The sequence below is a fragment of the Papilio machaon genome, chromosome 8 (assembly GCF_912999745.1).
Source record: "Papilio machaon chromosome 8, ilPapMach1.1, whole genome shotgun sequence".
Taxonomy (NCBI): Eukaryota; Metazoa; Arthropoda; class Insecta; order Lepidoptera; family Papilionidae; genus Papilio; species Papilio machaon.
The window spans coordinates 4,585,091-4,606,095 of record NC_059993.1 but is presented as its reverse complement, the minus strand read 5'-3'; the positions used below and the strand labels follow the sequence as shown (position 1 = coordinate 4,606,095).

Sequence of the window (21,005 nt, the reverse complement as noted above, 5' to 3'; positions counted from 1 at the left end):
TGGTCGAGATGCAAACTTAATATGGATGTACAAATGTTAACATCACAACCTAGTTAAAAAAAAATTGTAACTGAACGTTATCTGATAGTTATGTAAAACGATTTATAGGAAGACTGATTTGAGCCCGTATTGACTATGACAAACATTGTGGTTTACTTTCAAAAAGTTTTTTCTATACGAAATTACACCGATATTATAATATTAAATGTTATTGTGAATAGGATCTTCTTGGAGATCCAAAGAGATTGTTACATTATAAGACTGGCTGTTTAAGCAAGATAGTTTAAAATATGACATGTTTTTGTATTCATTCTTATATTCGAATATGAAAAAAAAAAAGGAAAAAAATATGTTCTTGAGATAGAATATTATTTAGTATTTTGTACGCTGTTGTACCATTAATATGTATTAGTTTTATAATAAACATTATTTAAATAGTTTAAAGTGTGTTATTCGCTGCGTTGACCAAATTCTAACAAAATGTGAAACAATATTTGTAGAGCATGTAATTATGTTTCATAAAACATTATTTTCACTGCAATAAAGAATAAAAAACTCGTTAAAAGTTTTTGAAAAATATCTCAACTGTCAAACCACAACATATAAAAATCTGTGAAAATGTTACATATAAATTGACTATTTTAGTCATCACATATGCAAATATTTGTAGAATTCCATACCAAAATGTACTTACTATACATAAAAGTGTAAAAAAACAGCAACATTAAAAAAGCATTAAATGTCTCACTATGTTTAAAGTCGACTACAATCTAAGTGTTGTAAATAAATCTTATTAATAATGAACATTTTCTATAACAATACGCTGTAACAGCCATCAATAAGGCAAGTGAATTCGCGTCCATTTATATGTATGTCTAACACCCTAATTACAGCGTTAACTCTTTATAACGCCCACTCGTTATAACGTCGCAAAATGACCGGATACTTAAATGACGTTATACAGAGTTCACTGTTAAATTGAATAAGTCACACTAACATGTAAGGATGAAAAACATTTATCAATGATATTGGGCCCTTGATTATTTTAACTAAATAGTTGGTACAAAAAAAAAACTGAAATAAGTTTGCAGCCTTCAATTTATTTATATTTAAATTAATAATAAAATATGTTATCTTTTTAACCGACTTAGAAAAAATCTTTATATTGTGATAATTATAACTGTAAAATATAAAATTAGGCGACTAGTCGCGTGGCTGGTCGCGCTAGTGGAAAAGTGGTCTTAGGGCGTGCCACAAATTCTGCTAGTAAAATTTCAGTTTGAAAACTGAATTAAATAGCACTCATAATAATTTAAAGTAATAAAAAATATTTAACAAAAAATTAATCTTGTTTTAAAATTTCATTTATCTCAATGATTCTTTAGAATCAACTTTCGCGTCATACATTTTTATAAATATATTTTAAATATTACAACAATGTATAATGTAACACAATAGGATATACATGTAAAAGGCGAATATATAAATATGTAAAATGTATATTTTTAAATATTGTATAAAATTAAAAACATAAACAATTAGTATTTTAAATGTCAAAATTGAACTCATAACCAATAGAGTTCTATGTACGTTTGAACGTTCTTTTAAATTTTCTATTGAAAAATCCTAAAACTAATTTGTAAATGGAGGAACCAGGTGTAGTGCCGTGTGGTGTAACTAGGGGGTGCTAATGACATGTGTTTACGGGGTGTTTTAGTCTGCGGGGGGGTCCATGGCGACAATGATGGCCTTCATGACGGCAGCGGCGGCGAGCGCGGCGTGTGCTTGCCACTCTTTGCCGCGAGTGCCATCACGGTAATCTGATATACCTGGAGATATCACGTGTAAAGGCTATAAGTATCTATTTCCACTTAACAGTCTTAAGCAATGGCTGTCACGTCAGTGGAAATAGGATGCAGGAATACACATAAATATGACATTTATCAATATTTATAGTCAAACAAGGATATCTGAATTCGTGAGAGGCGCTGCTATCGCTGTTGATTCTGTCAGAATATATATAAAATCTACTTAGCCAAAAAATATGACAAATACAGACATAGAAAGAGGATGTTGTGACATTTTTGGACGTCTTCGAGTGGATGTTAGTGGTAAGTCACAATTTCATTTAACTTATGCCCACCGGTTCAGAATTTTGAGTGTATTGAGTTAAATTTATAGTCAATTTGCGATAACTACAGTAAGCAAAGAGTAGTTTTTCTCCCCAGCGTCACAGTAATCAAATTGAAGAACAAGACTAATGTGGTAAAAGCTAAATAAAATTATTATTTATTTACTGTTGTGAAATATGAATAGTTAGATCCATACCTCTGATGGATATGAAGCAGTCCTTGCAGTTGCCGACGACACTGTCGAGCACAGCGTCCAGCTCGCAGTCGTATGCGCGTGCGTGCGCGTGCGCAGCGAACGCCGCGCGCACCTCCCCCCCGCCCGCCACCGCGCGCCCCCCACACACAGGCGCGCAGTGCACGCGACTGCGGCTACACACACACACATATAGTATTACTAGCTGTCGTCCGCGACTCCGTCCGCGCGGAATTAAAAAAAATTATTAAGTAAATAAATATTACGTGAAATAAAGTAATAATAGAATTTATATTCTAAGAAACAGAACACAGCGCCATCTAGAGTGTATTGGCAACATAGATGTCAAACAATATTGAAGAATTTTATAGATGAGTCAACGTACACCGCCATCTATGGCAACATACATCGTGACACAAGATTTTTATGTATATAAGATAGTTGTCAGATATCTTGGCGGCTCGTTAACTTCACACGAGTCGCTGCACAATACATCACTTTAAGTTGTACGGGCGCACGCATATTACCTTGAGCCGCCAAGATATTTGAAAATAGTTATACCAATGTTTACGCAAAAAAGTTCCGTAAATATACATGAGTTAAAGATGTTGTCTCTATTGACATTAGATGACCAATCACTGACTTAAATTATATAAGTATATGGTAATAATCAGGGAATCTTATATGAATTGAATTATAATTAATGTTTAAGTAATAATATATGATAGATGTGATACCTGTGATGTCCCTGTGGTGCGGGATGCGACACCTCAATGAAGACTCCGTCGCCAACGTCAACACTGAGGCGGTCGGTGGCGTCCTCCGGAGCCTCCCAGCGTCCTGGCACACCGCACAGGCGCTGCAGACCTGGTACCACAAATATAAACAAAAACAGATTAAAAATAAAAAAATATAATATTACTATAGATCATCTAAACGAACTTACCTTCGTTAACATATAAGTTCCAAGATGCTTCAGTCTTCATTAGACGTAACGCGATGTCTTGTAACAAAAAGTTGGCAGGTTTGTACGGTTTCACTTCATAGTCCCATCCGCCTTTGTCATTACGTTCAGCCTTCTCACAGAAAATGTAAACATACCTGCAAATACAATAAAATATATCAACAACCTATTCTCAATATGTTGTAATTATTTAATTGTAACTGTCGATCGCCATATTTAAATATTCCAATGGATAACGAAATGGACATCCAATGACATAATCGTTGTTTATAATTACACTATTGTTATGAGTAATATCCTAGTCCAGGTAAAGATTTAAGTCAAAATGGCTTTATAGCTATTAATTAATTAAAATCGTTGGTATCATATATAAATTAGTTAAATAAAATCGGTGTTATCAGACGATCTATTGACCAACTTGTAAAAAAAATTGTATCTAGGTTAAGTTTTTAAGAATTGAAATGAGAAGTTTAATAAATGGAAATGAGTTTTGGAAAACATTTTACTTATTTTTGTTTTATTTTATCAAGATTAAATTAATAAGTATGTTTTTAATTTTGTTTCTGGGAGGAAGTTAGCTCATAGAATAACAAAACAATTTAACTAAATTTGTACATAAATGTCTTAAAATGTTTACATTAAGTTTATATAAAAAATATACAGTCGAATTGTAACCTCCTTCTTTTTGACGTCGGCTAAAAATATTAATAAAATTAAAAAAAATACTTACATTAAACTAATGATTACGTAATCTTTATATTTAATTGACTACATAATTTAAATAGTGATATAATTAATATATTTCGACAGAATTGATGTGTTAATACTGAAGTCATGGTATCACTAAATTTGATTACTGCAGAGTCGTGTAGGTTCAAACTAATTATTGTCAATTTAGCTCATCGAACGAATAGTCTTTGACTCTAAAGGTCAGAAGTGTTTTAAAATTCGACTAAAGTGATGTACTCGATTTTTTTTATATTATAAATGCGAATGTTTAGATAGATGGATGGATGATTGATAGAAGCAAAATGGATCAACATTTTCGATGAAATTTGGTATAGATGTAGAGCATAGTCCAGAAGAACACATAGGCTACTAATTATTACTATGATCCTTAGTGTAGGTTAAGTATAAAATATTAACAGAATAAACAGTTTAGTATGCATCAGTTGACGAGTGTGTTAAATTAAATAATATATGGTTCTTAAATCATTTTGTAGAAAATCCTAGGGGTTATAAATTGATATACTAACTTGTCTTTCAAATCTGTCGCTGGCGTGGAGACAACTACGTCACCGAGGCGCACGTGGCGCGAGTAGTCTGTGTAGTGTGGCACGCCGCCGCCCACGCCTACTAAAAACACGTATTCTACCTGAAATTTTACAAAGTACTATTAGCAAGATATAAATCAATTGTATAAGCCTGAGGAAGTAAGTCCCAAAATTGTATATGGTCCCCTAAGGTCCATGTAAAACCCGGCCGAGATGCACGATGGCGCACAGTAAAAAGTACATACATAAGTTGAAGAAATGATTAAAATTTTAAAAGAGATCTACGAGAAAAAAGAATAAACTAGAATAGTACAGCCAGGGCCCTTCGCTGTGTACAACTAAACCGACTTTTTTCGTACTGTATCATTTAAAGGCTACGTTCTACCGTTATTGTTTCCACGTCGCTTGTGAAACGTTCAAATGATGATGATATATGGGTCGTCTCCGAGGGAAAACAATGCACATGAATCTTTTAGTAGAGCGAAGCGAGGATTTTTGTATTTACTCAAACGTGGCGGAAAAATATAAGGTCCCTCATCTTACACACAATCGAGTTCTCTTACCAGAAATGAAACACTTTAGGGTAGCCGGTCATAATATTAAGTAAAATAAATGGGTCGTAATAAATACTGAAGCGCGTCAGATTGGGGCAGGGTGAGTTTATTACATTCAGTAAAGTCTGCATTTCAACATTTGGTCCACTCGACAATGTCGTCGCGTTTTTTTCCCTTGCAACTTTGTGACTCTATTATTTCCTTAAGCACCATGCAAATTGACTATTACTAAACTAAACTGTACTACAAAAAAAAAACTGTACAACTATAACTGACAATTAACCATATCACTGTTATTAAGTCTAAAATAAGATCAAGTACCTACCTAGTAACTAACAGAAAATAATGTTCAAAGTCGTTAACTGATTCATAATTGTCTAATTTGCGGTTACACTGTATAATATAATTGGCATATATGACGTATGTTCCGATAATAATTTTGTTACTATAAATTTCCAATTGCAATACATTCCATTTAAATAATGCGAGAGAGCGAGCGTATCTTTGGCATTCAATTACGCACGGCTATTTTAACCCGGCTCATATAGAATTAGCATATTTCGAGTGCCAGCTTTAATATGTATTGTATAAACGTTTGGTAGTTTTCGATTTTATAGAGAACTATCGAAGTGGAATATACATACACATATCGAAAAATATAGAAAAGTAATTTAAACTTGAATTAATAACTTGAAGCTTCATCAAGCATTAGTGTCTATTTACGGAAGGATTGCCCAAAGTATCAAGTTTAAAAAAAGCTTAGCCGCACAATATGTGGGACCCTTTTCACCCTTTCTCCCACTCCCTCTGTATTTTCTTTTCTAGTGCTCAAAGGTTATATAAAATAAATTGTATATTTTGCAATTAGTTACAAAACTGGACGCTAGTGTGTTCAAGACCTAAGTATGTAATCAAATAAAATCTCCATAGTGGCGCTGTGCGGATGAAATAAAACGGGGTCAAGAGCGCGTCTTCTCTGCTGTGGAACAAATCGCCTGAGGCACTTTATGTTGCCATATTTATTTCTGACTAATATATGTACCGAAACTAAGTCGTAAAAATACAAAATGTTTTGGTTTCTTTCAATGTATTAATTACGTTTGATTTACAATACTACATATTTTACTGCCATTTTCCAGACACATGTAATACATCGTAGTTGTGTTGAAGCGAAACTATTTAGATAAATTGTACACAAGTGTTAATCACATATGCGCAACTTGTCTTAATAGACACAAGTATGTACATGAATACTTATATATGTGTCCCGAATTGACAGTCAGGGACATTAACTGTCGCCAGTAGAAGCGAATTTCTGATTACAAAATAAATACAGACAATACATTTCAAGTTGCTACTCTCTAAGTTGACAGTGGAATGTTACCAAGATGACCAAAATAATTGCAAATATACAGTATCTCCAAACTTCGTCTTCTAAACATTATGCACTAGCTGTCGCCCGCGACTCTGTCCGCGCGGTATTAAAAAAAATGTAATAAGTAACCTATTATGTATAGCTATATTGTTCTCATGTAAGTGACTTTTTGTTTGTCTTTTTGAGAATAAATTCTTTAAACCTAAACCTAAACCTACGTGTTCTATGCTCTACATCTATGCCAAATTTCATCAAGATCCGCTGAGCCGTTCCGGAGATACCTTCAAACAAACATCCATCCATCCATCTAAACATTCGCATTTAACATTAGTATGATTTTCCCATCAAATTAGCATTCACTGAACAATTTAAATCTTTGATGACGTAATTCTGCGAACGTTGTTCGCCAGACAGCAACAATGTACTTCCTAACCTACGTAGACTGACTCGTGTGAGTAAAATTTTGCAGAGGTATAATGTAATAAGCCATAATGAAATCCGGTTTTCCTGACAAAACGAATGGCAAATTTATAAATATCAAAAATACATTTATGACACATATTCATGTCTACGAACCTCGTTCGTAGACATTTAAAGTAACAGTAAAATCGTATGTAAGTAGATACCGAATTTATCACCCAATTTAACACGATTCTTCACTCCTGCGAGAGAAATATCTAAATACCAAAATAATCAAAATATTAACAAAAACAAAATAGGGTTTTAAACGACAATAGTAGGTTGTTGAATCTTTAAGATCCAAATTTGGAAAGACCACCAAAACCGTTACTTCCTTGGACGACTGAGTAAAGCTTACATTTACAGTTAATTCTCCAGATAAATTTCTCATCAAAAAATTTAATCTATTACTTTATCGAAGTAGAGATTACAGCATTTAATGACGTCATAAAATTCCAGACGCATACGCGGGAGTAATAGTCATTCAGCGTGAAAATATATATTAATACATGAATGAATATTCAGATAAAAGAACCGCATTGCAAAGTTTGGTCTCACGGTCTCCTTAATCACAACAGTTTTACTTAAAACACGACCTTCTTATATTTTCTACTATTCAACAGACGTCTAATTAAAAAATAAAATGTAAGTATTATTTCTCAATATCTTACTTAGTACATATCATAAAAGAGATTTCGTTTTAAATTAAACGATTTTCATCCACTTAACTTCTTAATAAAGCCTATCGTAACTCTATAATAATCAAATGTTTATTACTCCTTTGTGCGTTACAGAAGCATAAATCAGATTGGTACAATATTAATCAAATAATAATAAATAGTCTAGATTCTAGTTACTACATCTCTTTCTTTAACTATTGTATAACTTGGAAATCTTCTATATATTGTTAATCAATCATCGGTCTTCTATTAGAACTTGCAAATCTTAAGTAATTTGGTCACAGGTGGAAAAGTATGACATTTTTAAGTATATAGCTACAGCTTATATAAGTGTCCAGCGCAGCAAATCTATATAAATAGCATCGTGATAACACTCAACTAGAAATTTAAATGTATGACATCATATCTATCGGTATGAAGTTTACGTTGTACATATATTTAACCTGTTATATGTATTTACACATAATTAAACAACATATTGCAACCTATTTCAATAACTTCACAGTGTTTATGTTAAAAAAATCTGAGAGCAACCACACACTTTCACAGTACCGATTATCTTCACCGTTGTTTATTCAGTCCATTCCTATAAATATAGTTATTTCTTACGAAGGTGCGCTAACATACTGGTATATTATAGCCACTAAAATATAAATAGCTTTATTACGAAATCAAAAAAGTAAAAGAAGGATATAAAGGACGTTTATTTCAGCCCACTACACAATAAAACGTATTCACAAAATACTGTCGAGGATGTTTATTTCCTACCCATTTCGTTAAAATGTCATATGACGCTCACAATATAATTAAGCCAGCCAAAAAGTTGTCATATCCTCATTAGATATTAAAAATGTGATATTTGCTTAGTTATAGTTCTTATGTTTATTATTTGCTGTACGACATTCGATTACGAATGGTAAGCGAATTTAATTCTTTGACTGTATTTACCTTCTGGAATATTCCAAGCAGTCTTGTTGTAGTGTTGCCAGCTGCGGTCATCGCTTCCCTGGTTCGACCCACTGACGGCAGCTTTGTGGTCACCACTCGATGCGTGCCGATCGTACCCAGGGTATACACGTTAGACTCGCCTAAAACAAGCAACATTTATTGAATTGGCCAATAATCTCAGAAAACGATAAGGGTCGACTCGAGGTCGCAAACACATAAAATTTGCGTGTACGGACTATGTTAATATATATGCAGTTTTGTTGATCTTTTTATGGCCACCATTTTAGTTCTTCAACTACCAACAGTTATTAAAAATGATCACCATCGAATCGCGACAGTTTATTTCAGAAAATTACAGAAACTCTTATCCATATTAAACCAGGGATCACCTTACACTAGAAAACATTGTATGTGTGAAGTCTGAACAAACTCTGTAAATTCAGTCTACGTTCCTTGATATATTTGTACTGAGTACGGTTAAATTAGCAGCTGATTAGTGAAGAATTTTTCACCATACATACCTTGGATTTTAGCTAATTTTCTTGTCTTGTAGAATTCATTGTATTTGAATTATATAGTGTATGTAATTATAGTTATTTAGGCATATCCTGTTATCTTTGAAGCTAATTAAGAAGAATTAAGAAATTTGAATCTCATTTGTGTATAATTTCAAAGGTTTAAATGTTGATACTGCAGTACATATTTTTTATGATTTATAAGAACACAACCTTGACCTAGTGTCCTACGACGTTAATATTAGGGTGTATTTATTTGAAGGGAACACACAGATAAAGTAAGCAAATAGATTTAAACCTCTTGTCTCTTACCCTTTTTTGCTAATCTAGTGTGGATATGTAAACAAACTTTTTGCGTATAAATATCGAAGACGGTTTCAAATATTTTTTGTATGTTTTATGTTTATAACTGTGTGTTATTAAAATTGATGTTAAATTAACTATATCAAGAACTTAAAATGAATAAGTATCTCAGTATTCACAGGTAGGTTGATACTAATTAGTAGTTATAATTATATATGTACATGCATAAAATACTTTTTATGTTATCTGGAATACAGGTACTGCATTGATATATAGTATAATATACATATTATGTATTTTGTCGTCTATAAACCATATGAAAATCGATTATTTATTCGACTCCTATAGGTGATTACTACATGAATTGCATTGTGTTAGAATAACTGAATCATTTGTTTTATTTTATCTGAAATTATTTATTCCATGTACGTATTTTAATTATTAAGGAAGGTAATCATGACGTCAATGTCTGTTTTAAGTTAAATATGACTAATTGTAGAGTATGGATCCTTTAATTTGAAATTACATATTTATTATTTAACAAAGAGTAACAATGTATCAGTATAACAATTGGCGCAGGACGTGTTACATCAACAATATAGAAGTGCTTAAAAAGCTAAAAAGTGTCTTGGTTTAATTACTTCACAGCGATTTATCATAAAAGTTAAAACATTGGTAAGCAAAAACTTTTTAGTTCCGATTGGACATTACAATATCTGCCCTTCGTAATTATATTTTATTTCATTATTTCACTGCTTTTATGAGATTTGTCGTTTTCAATAGTCGATAGATTAGTTAAGTCATTCGAGTAAATTTTAACGTCTACATTAATAAATAGTAAAAATTATTATTATGCAACCCTACTAAATTGTGAAAGACATAATGAAATCGGTTTATGCGTTAACATATGTAAAAAATATTTTCACTTCGTAAAGTTTTATAACTTTAACACCATGGTATAATTTGATATGAATTCCTTTCCGTGATTATCACTTATCATCAAGGATATTGTACAGTCAGAGTCTTTCGCGACATACTCTGTCCTTTCTTAAAAAATAACCATTTAGGTAGTAGTGAGTTGCGCAAACGACGTATTAATAGTAAAAAGCAATTAGTCGTATAACACCGACCGACCTTTTTTCGTACATACACATTTTACAGTTTAGTACTGTTGGCTATTGTTTGCGCATCGTCGTCGTCTAAATATTTATGAAACGTTCAAACGAGCTTTTAAAGTGAAATACCGCCAGATTCCCCGATAGTACCTACTATACTTGCTTTATTTTTTGATATCCGCTCTAGGTAATTTGGACATAATTTAGTCATCGCTTAGTTCTTTATCTGTAGAATAAATAAAACAGCACAAGAAACCATTGCATTTCCTACAAATCACTAGAATTACTATTTCATGCTAATTAATACAAGGATAGGACACCTAAACGAAAATCTCCCATCATTACTTATTTAGAAATAGCTTAGAAGTTAAAACTTACTATTACTAATAACAGAAAATGACTCATATTATAGTTTATACGATTAAAAGAACTCACAGGTTACTCACACACTATACCTATATATGTATACGCAATTAAGATTGGCGCCTAAAATATGACATAGTATAAAAATATAACAATTGTATGTTTATGACCCTGACATTCTTATCTTAAATCTGGTTATTCCACGCACCCATGGAGGTCTTTGTATCTTTTTAGGTTAGTAAAACGGGTTAGAAGAATTTGATCGTCGTAATAGAAGTGAATATACCGCTGCGTATCAAGGGTTCCGCATGCTGACCTTTTCATTTTCGTAAGTCTTAAATATTTTTTTATTCTAAACAAAGAGTTTATCCAACCTTGAAATAGATTACGTAAAGGCAACCCAAATTAGCCCTATAAAGTTATAATTTACCTTTGTAAATTTAAAATCTATTGTCTGGCGGTTCAATTATCACCTTTTTCATAGAAAACATGAGACTGAAGTCCCAGAAAAACGAGGAAAATTTGCTATGTCTATCTACCGCAAACAAGAGAAGTGGTTATTATGCGATTCTTAAGTATTTGTAAATTTCATAAAAACATAGTCCATGTTTTATTATAAAGTATCACAAATATGCTAATTTTATTATTTCACGATTGATTTAACAAGCCATTGCTGTGTATACACCGTGTATAACCTCTGTCACAAGGCTAGTTTGTTTTCATGTCACGATTCGTCGAACTTGTTAATTCATTCCGAACGAAAGAAGAAACAAAAACACGAGGCATGGTTCACAGTAGTTTCTCCAGTTAACGGTAATAAACATTGACATTATAATAGGCGCCTACTTTATGGTAGGCGATAGAATGAGATATTGTTTTCCCTTTATGGTTTTAACAAACTACATACATTTAAGGTAGATGGTTTCAGGTAATCTCAGCGGTACCCTAATAATCTATAGATTTAATAACTATTTATAAGCGCTCTAAACTTAAATTCAATCAACTGTATCAAGCGATAGATCGTTTGTAAAATCCTGGTGTAACTTTTAAAAAAACTTGTCCTTGTTAACGAAACCGTGTTATCTCGTAGTCGACAGTTATATATTACCTACATTGTTTGTTGAAGTAAGTAAACAACAGGATTATGAAAATTCTCTTGATCGCGCGTATCATAAGACCGTAAGATCGGCGCGCCGGCGCAAGCGCCTCTTTCATACGTAGTATCAATATTACTTGATACGGAACTAGCGATAATGTGTAAGAACAAGTTTTCTCAGTGGCAGTGCAACGACAGCCACATAACAGTAGTGTATGTATGAATGAACAATCTGCTCCGCAATTCAAACTGAAGTCTCGCAGCTAACTACACGTACAGTGACATGCTAGCCGTTAAACCGGAGGTTTGTGTAGTGACACCGTGTTTGTTTTTTATGTTACGTCACCATAAATCCAAGATGCACCTTTGATTTGGTCATTTAAATCACGGCTTTCGATTGAAAAGACGCATAGTTTTTTGTGGAATCGTATCTATATCCAGAAATAGTTGAAGATGCTGAAAGCATGTTTGGAATGCATCGCTGGGTATGAAATAATAATTTGTTTCGAAACATTAATAAAATAACTTTCAATTTAAAATATGTCGTAATACAATTTTTGCTATACTTTCAAAATTCCTAGACGTCAATTTAAATGTCAATGTCAAGCGTACTCCGTGTACGCAGCGACATAGTTATTGTTTACTATTACTATTTATTCAAAACAATGTCAAGTGCATAATTTAAATTATATTAAAATACATTACTTACTTTACATTTAGCAATTTAGGCGCTGTTAATATTGTTTTTTTTTTTAAATGATAAAGGTGTCGCTACGCTACTATTATGTTAGGTTATAGTTAGAAGTAGAAGTACGAGCACTGATTCTCGTATTTATTTTCACGGTATAATTTATGCATTATCTTCGCGAATGAAAAATAGGTTACATAATTTTTAAAATTGTATTAAAACTCATCGACTTTAATAGATCTCGCGTTGACAATGAAGAAGTGGATGTTAGCAGACGCATGAATGGTAGCAGTCAGAGAGCTCCGCCTTGGCCAGTAACCCAGTTAAAAAACGAAATCATGTTCGTCTTACCGAAGCAATTGAGTGCAGGTGATGAGATCACTGTTGCTGGTAATATGATTGATAACCCACAAGTGTGAGTATATATATTAATTAGTTAAAAAAGCACAAATATTGAATAGATTAACATTTCAATTTAAACTTCTATGTAACCTGTTATTATTTTAAGTTACACATTGTCTGTGTATTAAAGTGTGGCTTATTTGGTTCTGTAAATGTCATTCAATTTTGCTGGTATTAGTTTTAACTAATACCATTTTAATGGAGAGAAATCTAATTAAATTTCAAAAGTGGTAATTTGTCTTTTCATTAGAATCAAAAATTTTGTATTTTGTATTACAGATTGACAGTAAGTTTACTAACAGGCAGTATGTCACCTGACTATCAAAATATTGCATGCCAACTAGAAGCATCATTTCCGGCTAATCCAACAAATCCAAACCGCTTGTTATTGAAAGTTATTCAAAATGGAAATGATGAAGCAGTTCTTGGAGACTATCAATCCTTTCTTGCTACAGAATTATTCACAGGTATGTATGCTTTACCATTCAATTCGATTTGAAAAATAACAATCAAACAACAAAAATATTTTTACATTTAACACATGGAAAAAAACATAATTTACACAAAAAATCAAAATGTAGCAAAGATTTTTGTATAAATTTTGAGTATGTGAGGGAATCATTATGTAAGTCGGTTGCACTGATCATGTTAACTTTGGAAATTTAGGAATTTTAATGTAAATTATAAAATAAATATAAAGATATTTTGGGTATTTTATGTGTAAAGTATTAAAACAATAGTATAACACATAATTAAACATAATTATCATAGTTTCATTTTCTTTTATATTTCAGATTTGAGCTTCAAATTTGGTTTCTCTATAAGAGTAAGTAGAAGTTATCAAAGTGAACACATAATAGATATTTATGTTGGCGAATCATTTTTGGAACAAATTACATTAAAACATAATATAGATGATATAAGATTCCTATCATTGAGTGGTGATGTTGCTAAAGTTGAAGTGTTAGAATTTAAGTTTGCATGAAAACTGGTCTACACGGTGAATATATTCTACTTCATGAGTAAGTACTCAAAGTACACAATATTTTAAACTTATGATAATTAATAATGTATAAGTTATAGAATGTATTTATATGCCTTCCACAAAGATGGAAACTCAGATGAGTTGTGTTGATGCAAAACAAATTGTAGTCACCAATAACATTTGAAATTAAAAATTGCTCTACTGAAATGTTAATTTTGATTCTCACAAAAGATACTTAAATTCTGATAATAATTTTTTGAAAATTCATTTATTTAGTTTTAATGCTGGCCATAATAATTTATTTAATCTTTGTTTCATGACTATGTATAAGGTATAGGATTATGTATTTATTTTAATGTACCACATTGTTGTATTGCCTTTTATATTTTCCATTTAATTGTTATGTATTTGGATAAGACAGCTAGTGTTAAGTTTCGTTTATCCCACCCACAGTAAAAACATTTAAGCTTTTTATTTATGCATTTAAGAAACTATATTCCGATTTAAAGTAGAACTTACTGAGTTTATTGTATTTTCAGTATTATTTAGTTGAATATTTGTGCAGCTATTTTTGTTTTCTCTTGATGAATATTTGTGTGTAACAAATTAGATATTGTGTTTACATCACTTTTTAAATTATTGTGACTAATTATTTATTTCATATTGAATAAATGGATATTATCAACTGGATTTTATTATTAACTAGCTTTTGCTCCACTTTTTTTAAAAAAAAAAATTTTAAGTAGTCTATGTGTTCTTCCAGACAATGTTCCATGACTAAAAAATTTCATCCAGATCCATGCAGCTGTTCTGGAGATAACTTCTACCAAACATTCAAACTTTCACATTTATAATATTAGTCAGAAGAAAGATATATAATAATAAATAAGACAAGCAGAAGATAGAATCTATTAAATAAACCACATGCAATTTTAATCAGAAACTATATAAAATTTGAAACAAAATTATATTCACTGGAGCCCTATTATATATGCAGTTTTACGATCAGAATATGTGGTATCATTTATAACATGTCACTAATATAATAAGTTTTAATTCAGAAATATATTAATATAATTTATATTATGAAACATTATAGCCCATATAGTTTGCACTGCAACCTTCACATCTTATTACAATATTACACAAGTATTACAGGTAAATTAAATCAATAGTGTATATTTTATAGTTAGAACAAACAGCTGCATAAATCTATAGGAAGAAATAAAGAACAATCAGGATGTATTTATTCACACTTAAGTCAATGAATTTGGGTTTCAGTCCTATGACTTTCTACAAAAAGCATGAACACAATGTAAATTTTCATGCTATTAATAGAAAGCAATGGTTAACACTCAAGTATGTCCAATAATTCTGTAACTTTGAAGCTATTCATTTGACGAAAATGTCAACACGTTATATTATTTTGGAGCAGTCAGAGATAGCAATTTTAAATTCATAAGGCGTAAGATAGGCAAGTAATAATTAAGTGTGATTTTACTCACCAACAGTGGTATAACGGACATATGTCTCTTGGTTATCCATCATGGCGTCGACGGCTTGCTTTTCACAGTACAATGCTGTGATGATAGCGATGCTTGGCTGCCGAGATGAGCACAGCGTGGGCATTTGTTTCACTACCTACATACAACAAACACAATTCAAAAATTTTCATTGCTCTGCAATTAATATTATAAATATAGCATAAAAAATAATAGCACAATTGATGGAAAGTGTTGGTAGATAAAATACTGAGATATATTTACCAACAGCCGAAGTTTGAATGAAAAGGACCAGTTTGTATTTTTGTAGGTTACACCAAAAAGAAACATGATTTTTTGACATAAATCTCACTCAGTTTTTTTTTGCTATGTGGGTCAATATTATAGTATATTTTAGAGATTTTGTGAACAGTAACATAGAACTAAAACTTCTAATTCCTTTATGACGTCTATTCCAATGTGAAGGACTTTGGATTATTAAATTAACGAGACCGAAATTAATCTCATGCGGTCAAGGGTCAAACATATGCTATGAACACGAATTTCCAAGTAGACTTCTTTCCTTTCTTGTAATTTCACATTTTGAAAATAATAATACATTTTAATTAAATTTTATGATTTTTATTACCTGTGTATCAATGCTATGTTGTCGTATATATAGACCTTCCGACATTGCTCTTGTCAGACCTTTTTCTTCCAAAGCTTCCAAAGCATCTTTGACCTCTGCTTTTGACCATTTTCCAACACTGTAGCAATATAATGACATTATTAATTAAAAAATGTTTTAATATACATTTTTGTATAAATTGGATAGAATTTAACCACTTAGCATGGGCAGAAGTACATAAAATAATCACGCCTTTAATCATTAGGTCAGGTACTTCAATTATTTTGCTTCATTGATTTGAATTAACTACGAATAATTCTAGATAAACATTCCTTACATAGGCAATAATCAATTATTGGATCCCATACCCATATGAAATTTAATATAGATTTGACATTGAAACTTACGTTACAAAATCTTCTACAGTCAATGGATTGGGATATGCATTTTCAATCATATCCAACACTCTTTGTTCAGATATAAATTGTGTTTGATTCAAAACACTGTCTTCAATGAAAGCTGAAACATAAATTTATTTGAGTTTGTCTGTTGTACAATATTTTTCTAAGTTAAACATGCACCTACATATGTATTTTTTTTGTTTTATGACTATAATAGGTGTACTAATGTTGCATTAATAATTTATGCTATCCAGAATCTAGATGAAATGAAATCTAGCTAAACAATAACTAGTGAATAAAAATATTCTCTATATCTATCTATACTTTAAAAAAATCTAATGGAATCTAAAATAAAACACTAGCAAATTTTGATACAAGTAAAAATTGTAATTTTAACAATTAATCTATCTATATATATAAAAGAAAGTCGTGTTAGTTACACTATTTATAACTCAAGAACGGCTGAATCGATTTGACTGAAAAATTGGTGGGCAGGTAGCTTAGAACTAGGAAACGGACATAGGATAAATTTTACCCTGTTTTCTATTTTTTATTCCGCGCGGACGAAGTCGCGGGTAAAAGCTAGTATATTATAAAATATTTCTGTGACAAAATTACAATTTACGATAGGTAACTACAAAAGCAAATTCATTTATGTATATGTATTCTTGATGCACTCTCAATGTGTGTTTGGGAAAATGTACACAATGTTTAGTTTTTAAGTTTATTGTTATTATAAAAAATAGTATTTATAAAATTATGTGAATGGCTGTGCCTATAAATAATTAGCTATGTAATCTTCATATGACAGGTCATTCTTAATGTATTTATTAAAAGTAATATTGTTTTGAGGACTAATTTTGTTAACATTTTTATGTTCAAGTGTATACAAGTGTTTCCTTTACTATATTGTGAAATAGACATTCATTCAATTCAACAATAAGCTTATATACAAGCACATAACATGTAATAACATAATAAACATTGGTATAAATAAAAAAAAAACAAATAAAAAAGTTGATGGTATTTTTAAATTAAATATAATTTACTCTTACATTCACGTCTTTTACATGCAGTCATTAAAAAAAAAATTAAAAGGTATAAAAAAAAGGATATATTTATTATTAAAATGATGAAATAAACATATAGAAGTGATTGGGATATTATATACAGTTAATATGTGCAAATGAAATTATAATACAAACTCACAATATATTAGTGAAGTATATAAAATAAAAACAATAAACAAACTACATGCTGTATGTAGTTGTTACCATACATACATCCATTAGAATACTTGTATATAAGGCCTTTACTGGAAATAACGCCATTTGATTCTGTCATCAAATTGAAGAGTAAAATTATTGTAATAAAACATGAATAACATATATACTATGTATATATAAATAATACATTGTTAGTGACAAAGAGATACTTTAAAATTTTTGTTTTGGAACCTATTTAGGTCTGTTAGGTAGATATTTAAATATTTCAATGTGGGGACAAAACAACATTTAATCAAATCTGTTGTTTCTATTACTGAGTAGAAAAATGTTTTGAATCATTTCACCTTTGCATTAATAATAAACTCTAATGTAATTAAATATTTTGTACATACCTTGTGGTGGTGGTCCACAAACCTCTTGTCTGAGTTCAACTTCCAATATTTTAAGTTGATGATATTTATGCTGCATTAGTTTCATGATTTTTTTAATGAAACCAACATAATCTGAAACCAATCTTCATATAAATTATATAAGAACCCTACTATTGTAGAATAATTTTATCACATATAGTTTGTAAGAAACAAGATTCTTACCACAATTTGCCTTTTTGATTTTTTTTTATTAAATTTGCTTGTATGTACATGAAATCTAATGAAAATAAAATCCATGCAATCAAAGTAGAATAGCCTACTTATAATTCATTATTTATCCAAAATATAATTAAATTACACAGTTCTATGAAAAATCAAAATTGAATTACCTTTAGGAAAGTCTTGTGGACTAACAAGTTCACGGAAGAAGCTTTGTGCCTCATGAGGACATTCATCCCGTGGAACTTCAGGTTTGAACCAGAACCTTAGTGCTCTCGCCTCGCGTGTATGTGAACCAGTGGCAGCTGACACCAAGTAGACACAGAACTCTAATTGTGCATGGCATGGCTCTGTTACTCCATTCTCTGAAATCATATTTTTATTAAATAAACTTGCAGTCAGCAAACTTGCAGCAAGTCAGCAACTTCGTCAGTGCGGTATGAAGTAAAATAAATAGCCTAAGTTCTACTCGCACACATTGGCTACTTTACCATATGTGGAACAAACGGATTTGCAGACAGTAAAAATATTTAAAATTACATTTTCGTTACAGGCAAAGCAAATACATCATGTCCGCAATTTTTTTTATAGACACTAATTATATCACTACTGAAGTAAAAGTAGTATCTATACACTAATAAATTAAACTATTTTTACTTCACAATCAATCATTATCGTTTTTTAAATTGACAAGAATTGTTAGATATTCAGCTAATATGTGTCCTTTTGAAGGAATATGAAAATTCAAATGATTCATCAAAAAAGATTCATTTTTCATCAATAAATTGAAAGAATTACTGACTACTGAATAATTTATTTGGTTATTTTAAATGACATGTTAGGATTGAACTTACCATATACTTTTTCCTTGTTTATTATGATACCAGTATGGTCTCCCCCTGCGACATGTATTTTGTCACTAGGTGCAGCATCAACCACCTTTCTTTCCACAACTATAGTGGTTGATGTGGGTGTTTTACATTTCGGTGTCATAATCACTTTTTCTTCTAAGTTTTCCATTTTTATAATTTAATTTCAACAGTCACTGTATTAACTAAAACAATCACGTCATTTATCAGTCACTAATTCCTGTTTGAATAGAATGAGTCACAGAGTGCCCTTGCTTTTTTTTATTTTGCCCACTTTGCATTAAATGCTTTATAAATATGCACTTACGACACAGTTATTTCTTTTAAAACTACAGTCAAATCTAAAGAATTTATCGTTGTAGTAAATGAATAAGAATGTGTGAGGCTTAGACAGAGATTATTAAATATAAATAAAGCCTATAAGCGTTATTATTTTATACATTAATTTTATGAACTTACCAATATAGATGTTTGTAACATAAACAAATATAACAAGGTAACGCGAAAAGGTAAACAACTTTCATAAATAAATCCAACATCAAGATTCAGGATATCAACTTGCCACAAAATAAAAACCATAAACCACAATCAAATCAAATCAAAATCATTGCTTAGGGTATGTTCCGATTTACACTGCGAGCACTGCACAGTGCTATCACTGTAGAAAAATTCGTTCCGTTATGGACTGCCAGTACACTGCCGCAGTACCCTAGGGAAATATATGACGTCATAAATCTCCGCCATATTCTACTGTGAGCACTGGCGTTTTCGAGGTAAGGTACTCGCAGTACTTTGATCACGTGATCAGTCAATACCACCCGAGTGCCTGACATCTTATAAACAAAACTACAGTTTAATCAGAAATGTTAAAGTTCTGTAATTAGTTTGGATTAATAAATAAAACAATGAAAGAATTGCAAAAATTAACCTTATTAGACTGTGTTGATAATGAAAAACATATTCTTTTTTTAAAAAAGTACTTATTTTTATTACATTATAAATTCAATTTATAATTAATATTAATTAAAATATTTTTAATTTGACAGTACTCCAAAACAGTTTTTTTTAATGTACTAGAAAACTTGAATACACTCATTTGAATGTCGCGTCAAAAAATGCGGCTGACAGTATACGAGATTACGTTCCGTTTTAACTCGTAACCAGTACAACTGGCTATAAAGGAACGGCTTCACAGTATACTGAATTGACGTCACACTCTACAGTGGTCGCAGTGCATATCGGAACACACCCTTAATAAATATTGCTCATAGACCTACTACTTTACTTTTAAAAATCGAATAAGAATCACTAATCACTGACCTCTAGACATATGGACAGGTTACTACTTGAAAATGATAGTGTTTCCTTCGTTCCAACTTAAAAGCGCCTGCTGATAATGTTAATGACAATTAATTATCTCTATTCTGTACTAGCGACTAGCGGTGGCTCGGGCAACGCAGAATTTAAAAAGTAGCCTTAAATATGCCCGTTCATCACCTACCTTCCCGTCAAAAATCCCCTAGCCGTTTTGTAGTTACCAGGAACAAATGCAGCCCTAACGTAGACAAATGATTTCTCTGTCTACAGACCATGCAGTAGAGATACAAAAATTTTAAAAAATGGTTTTTCGTTATCAGTAACGTAAATACTGGATGTATAGAAATATTATTTTTTTCTCGATATTACATACATACACTCGACATTTATTAATACAAGAATTTAAGGTGTTTCTTTCACAAGTTACACCTATTTGACTTGACTTTG

General features: G+C 31.1%; 2 protein-coding genes across 10 annotated transcripts; one reads left to right on the top strand and one right to left on the bottom strand.

Annotated features, from left to right (window-relative positions):
* Nucleotides 1-1,596: 1,596 nt before the first annotated feature.
* Nucleotides 1,597-20,586, bottom strand: LOC106717692. Of its 3 annotated transcripts, none has more exons than XM_045679157.1 (14): nucleotides 20,562-20,586; nucleotides 19,227-19,426; nucleotides 18,543-18,737; nucleotides 18,175-18,285; nucleotides 17,840-17,893; nucleotides 16,563-16,674; nucleotides 16,177-16,294; nucleotides 15,552-15,687; nucleotides 8,580-8,719; nucleotides 4,546-4,664; nucleotides 3,272-3,426; nucleotides 3,063-3,192; nucleotides 2,329-2,501; nucleotides 1,597-1,829 (listed from the first exon to the last, which is right to left on the bottom strand). In XM_045679157.1, the coding sequence occupies exons 2-14, from the start codon at nucleotides 19,390-19,392 to the stop codon at nucleotides 1,714-1,716; spliced, it is 1,725 nt and encodes a 574-aa protein (XP_045535113.1). In that variant the 5' UTR covers nucleotides 19,393-19,426; nucleotides 20,562-20,586; the 3' UTR covers nucleotides 1,597-1,713. The 3 variants fall into 3 exon arrangements, with proteins under 3 accessions (XP_045535113.1, XP_045535112.1, XP_045535114.1); XM_045679156.1 differs by lacking the exon at nucleotides 20,562-20,586 and adding an exon at nucleotides 19,701-19,821; XM_045679158.1 differs by lacking the exons at nucleotides 17,840-17,893; nucleotides 20,562-20,586 and adding an exon at nucleotides 19,701-19,821.
* On the top strand, nucleotides 7,495-14,221 carry LOC106719059. 7 transcript variants are annotated; one of them, XM_014513345.2, is made up of 4 exons: nucleotides 7,495-7,596; nucleotides 12,898-13,074; nucleotides 13,341-13,528; nucleotides 13,856-14,221. In XM_014513345.2, exons 2-4 carry the CDS (start codon nucleotides 12,938-12,940, stop codon nucleotides 14,044-14,046), a joined length of 516 nt encoding a protein of 171 aa, XP_014368831.2. In that variant the 5' UTR covers nucleotides 7,495-7,596; nucleotides 12,898-12,937; the 3' UTR covers nucleotides 14,047-14,221. The 7 variants fall into 7 exon arrangements, with proteins under 7 accessions (XP_014368831.2, XP_014368840.2, XP_014368824.2 ...); XM_014513354.2 differs by lacking the exon at nucleotides 7,495-7,596 and adding an exon at nucleotides 11,624-11,688; XM_014513338.2 differs by lacking the exon at nucleotides 7,495-7,596 and adding an exon at nucleotides 11,851-12,000.
* Nucleotides 20,587-21,005: the final 419 nt, after the last annotated feature.

What these genes read in the sequence shown, in the direction of transcription:
- LOC106719059 (XM_014513309.2), top strand. Translation starts at nt 12,425, where the DNA reads ATGCTGAAAGCATGTTTGGAATGCATCGCTGG. An exon ending in TGTTTGGAATGCATCGCTGG is followed by an intron (nt 12,457 to 12,897) that starts GTATGAAATAAT and finishes CGACTTTAATAG; the next exon opens with ATCTCGCGTTGACAATGAAG. An exon ending in TGCTACAGAATTATTCACAG is followed by an intron (nt 13,529 to 13,855) that starts GTATGTATGCTT and finishes TTTATATTTCAG; the next exon opens with ATTTGAGCTTCAAATTTGGT.
- LOC106717692 (XM_045679157.1), bottom strand. Translation starts at nt 19,392, where the DNA reads ATGGAAAACTTAGAAGAAAAAGTGATTATGACACCGAAATGTAAAACA. An exon ending in ATACAAGTATTCTAATGGAT is followed by an intron (nt 16,675 to 17,839) that starts GTATGTATGGTA and finishes TTTATGTTTCAG; the next exon opens with CTTTCATTGAAGACAGTGTT. An exon ending in TGTCCGTTATACCACTGTTG is followed by an intron (nt 8,720 to 15,551) that starts GTGAGTAAAATC and finishes TGCTTGTTTTAG; the next exon opens with GCGAGTCTAACGTGTATACC.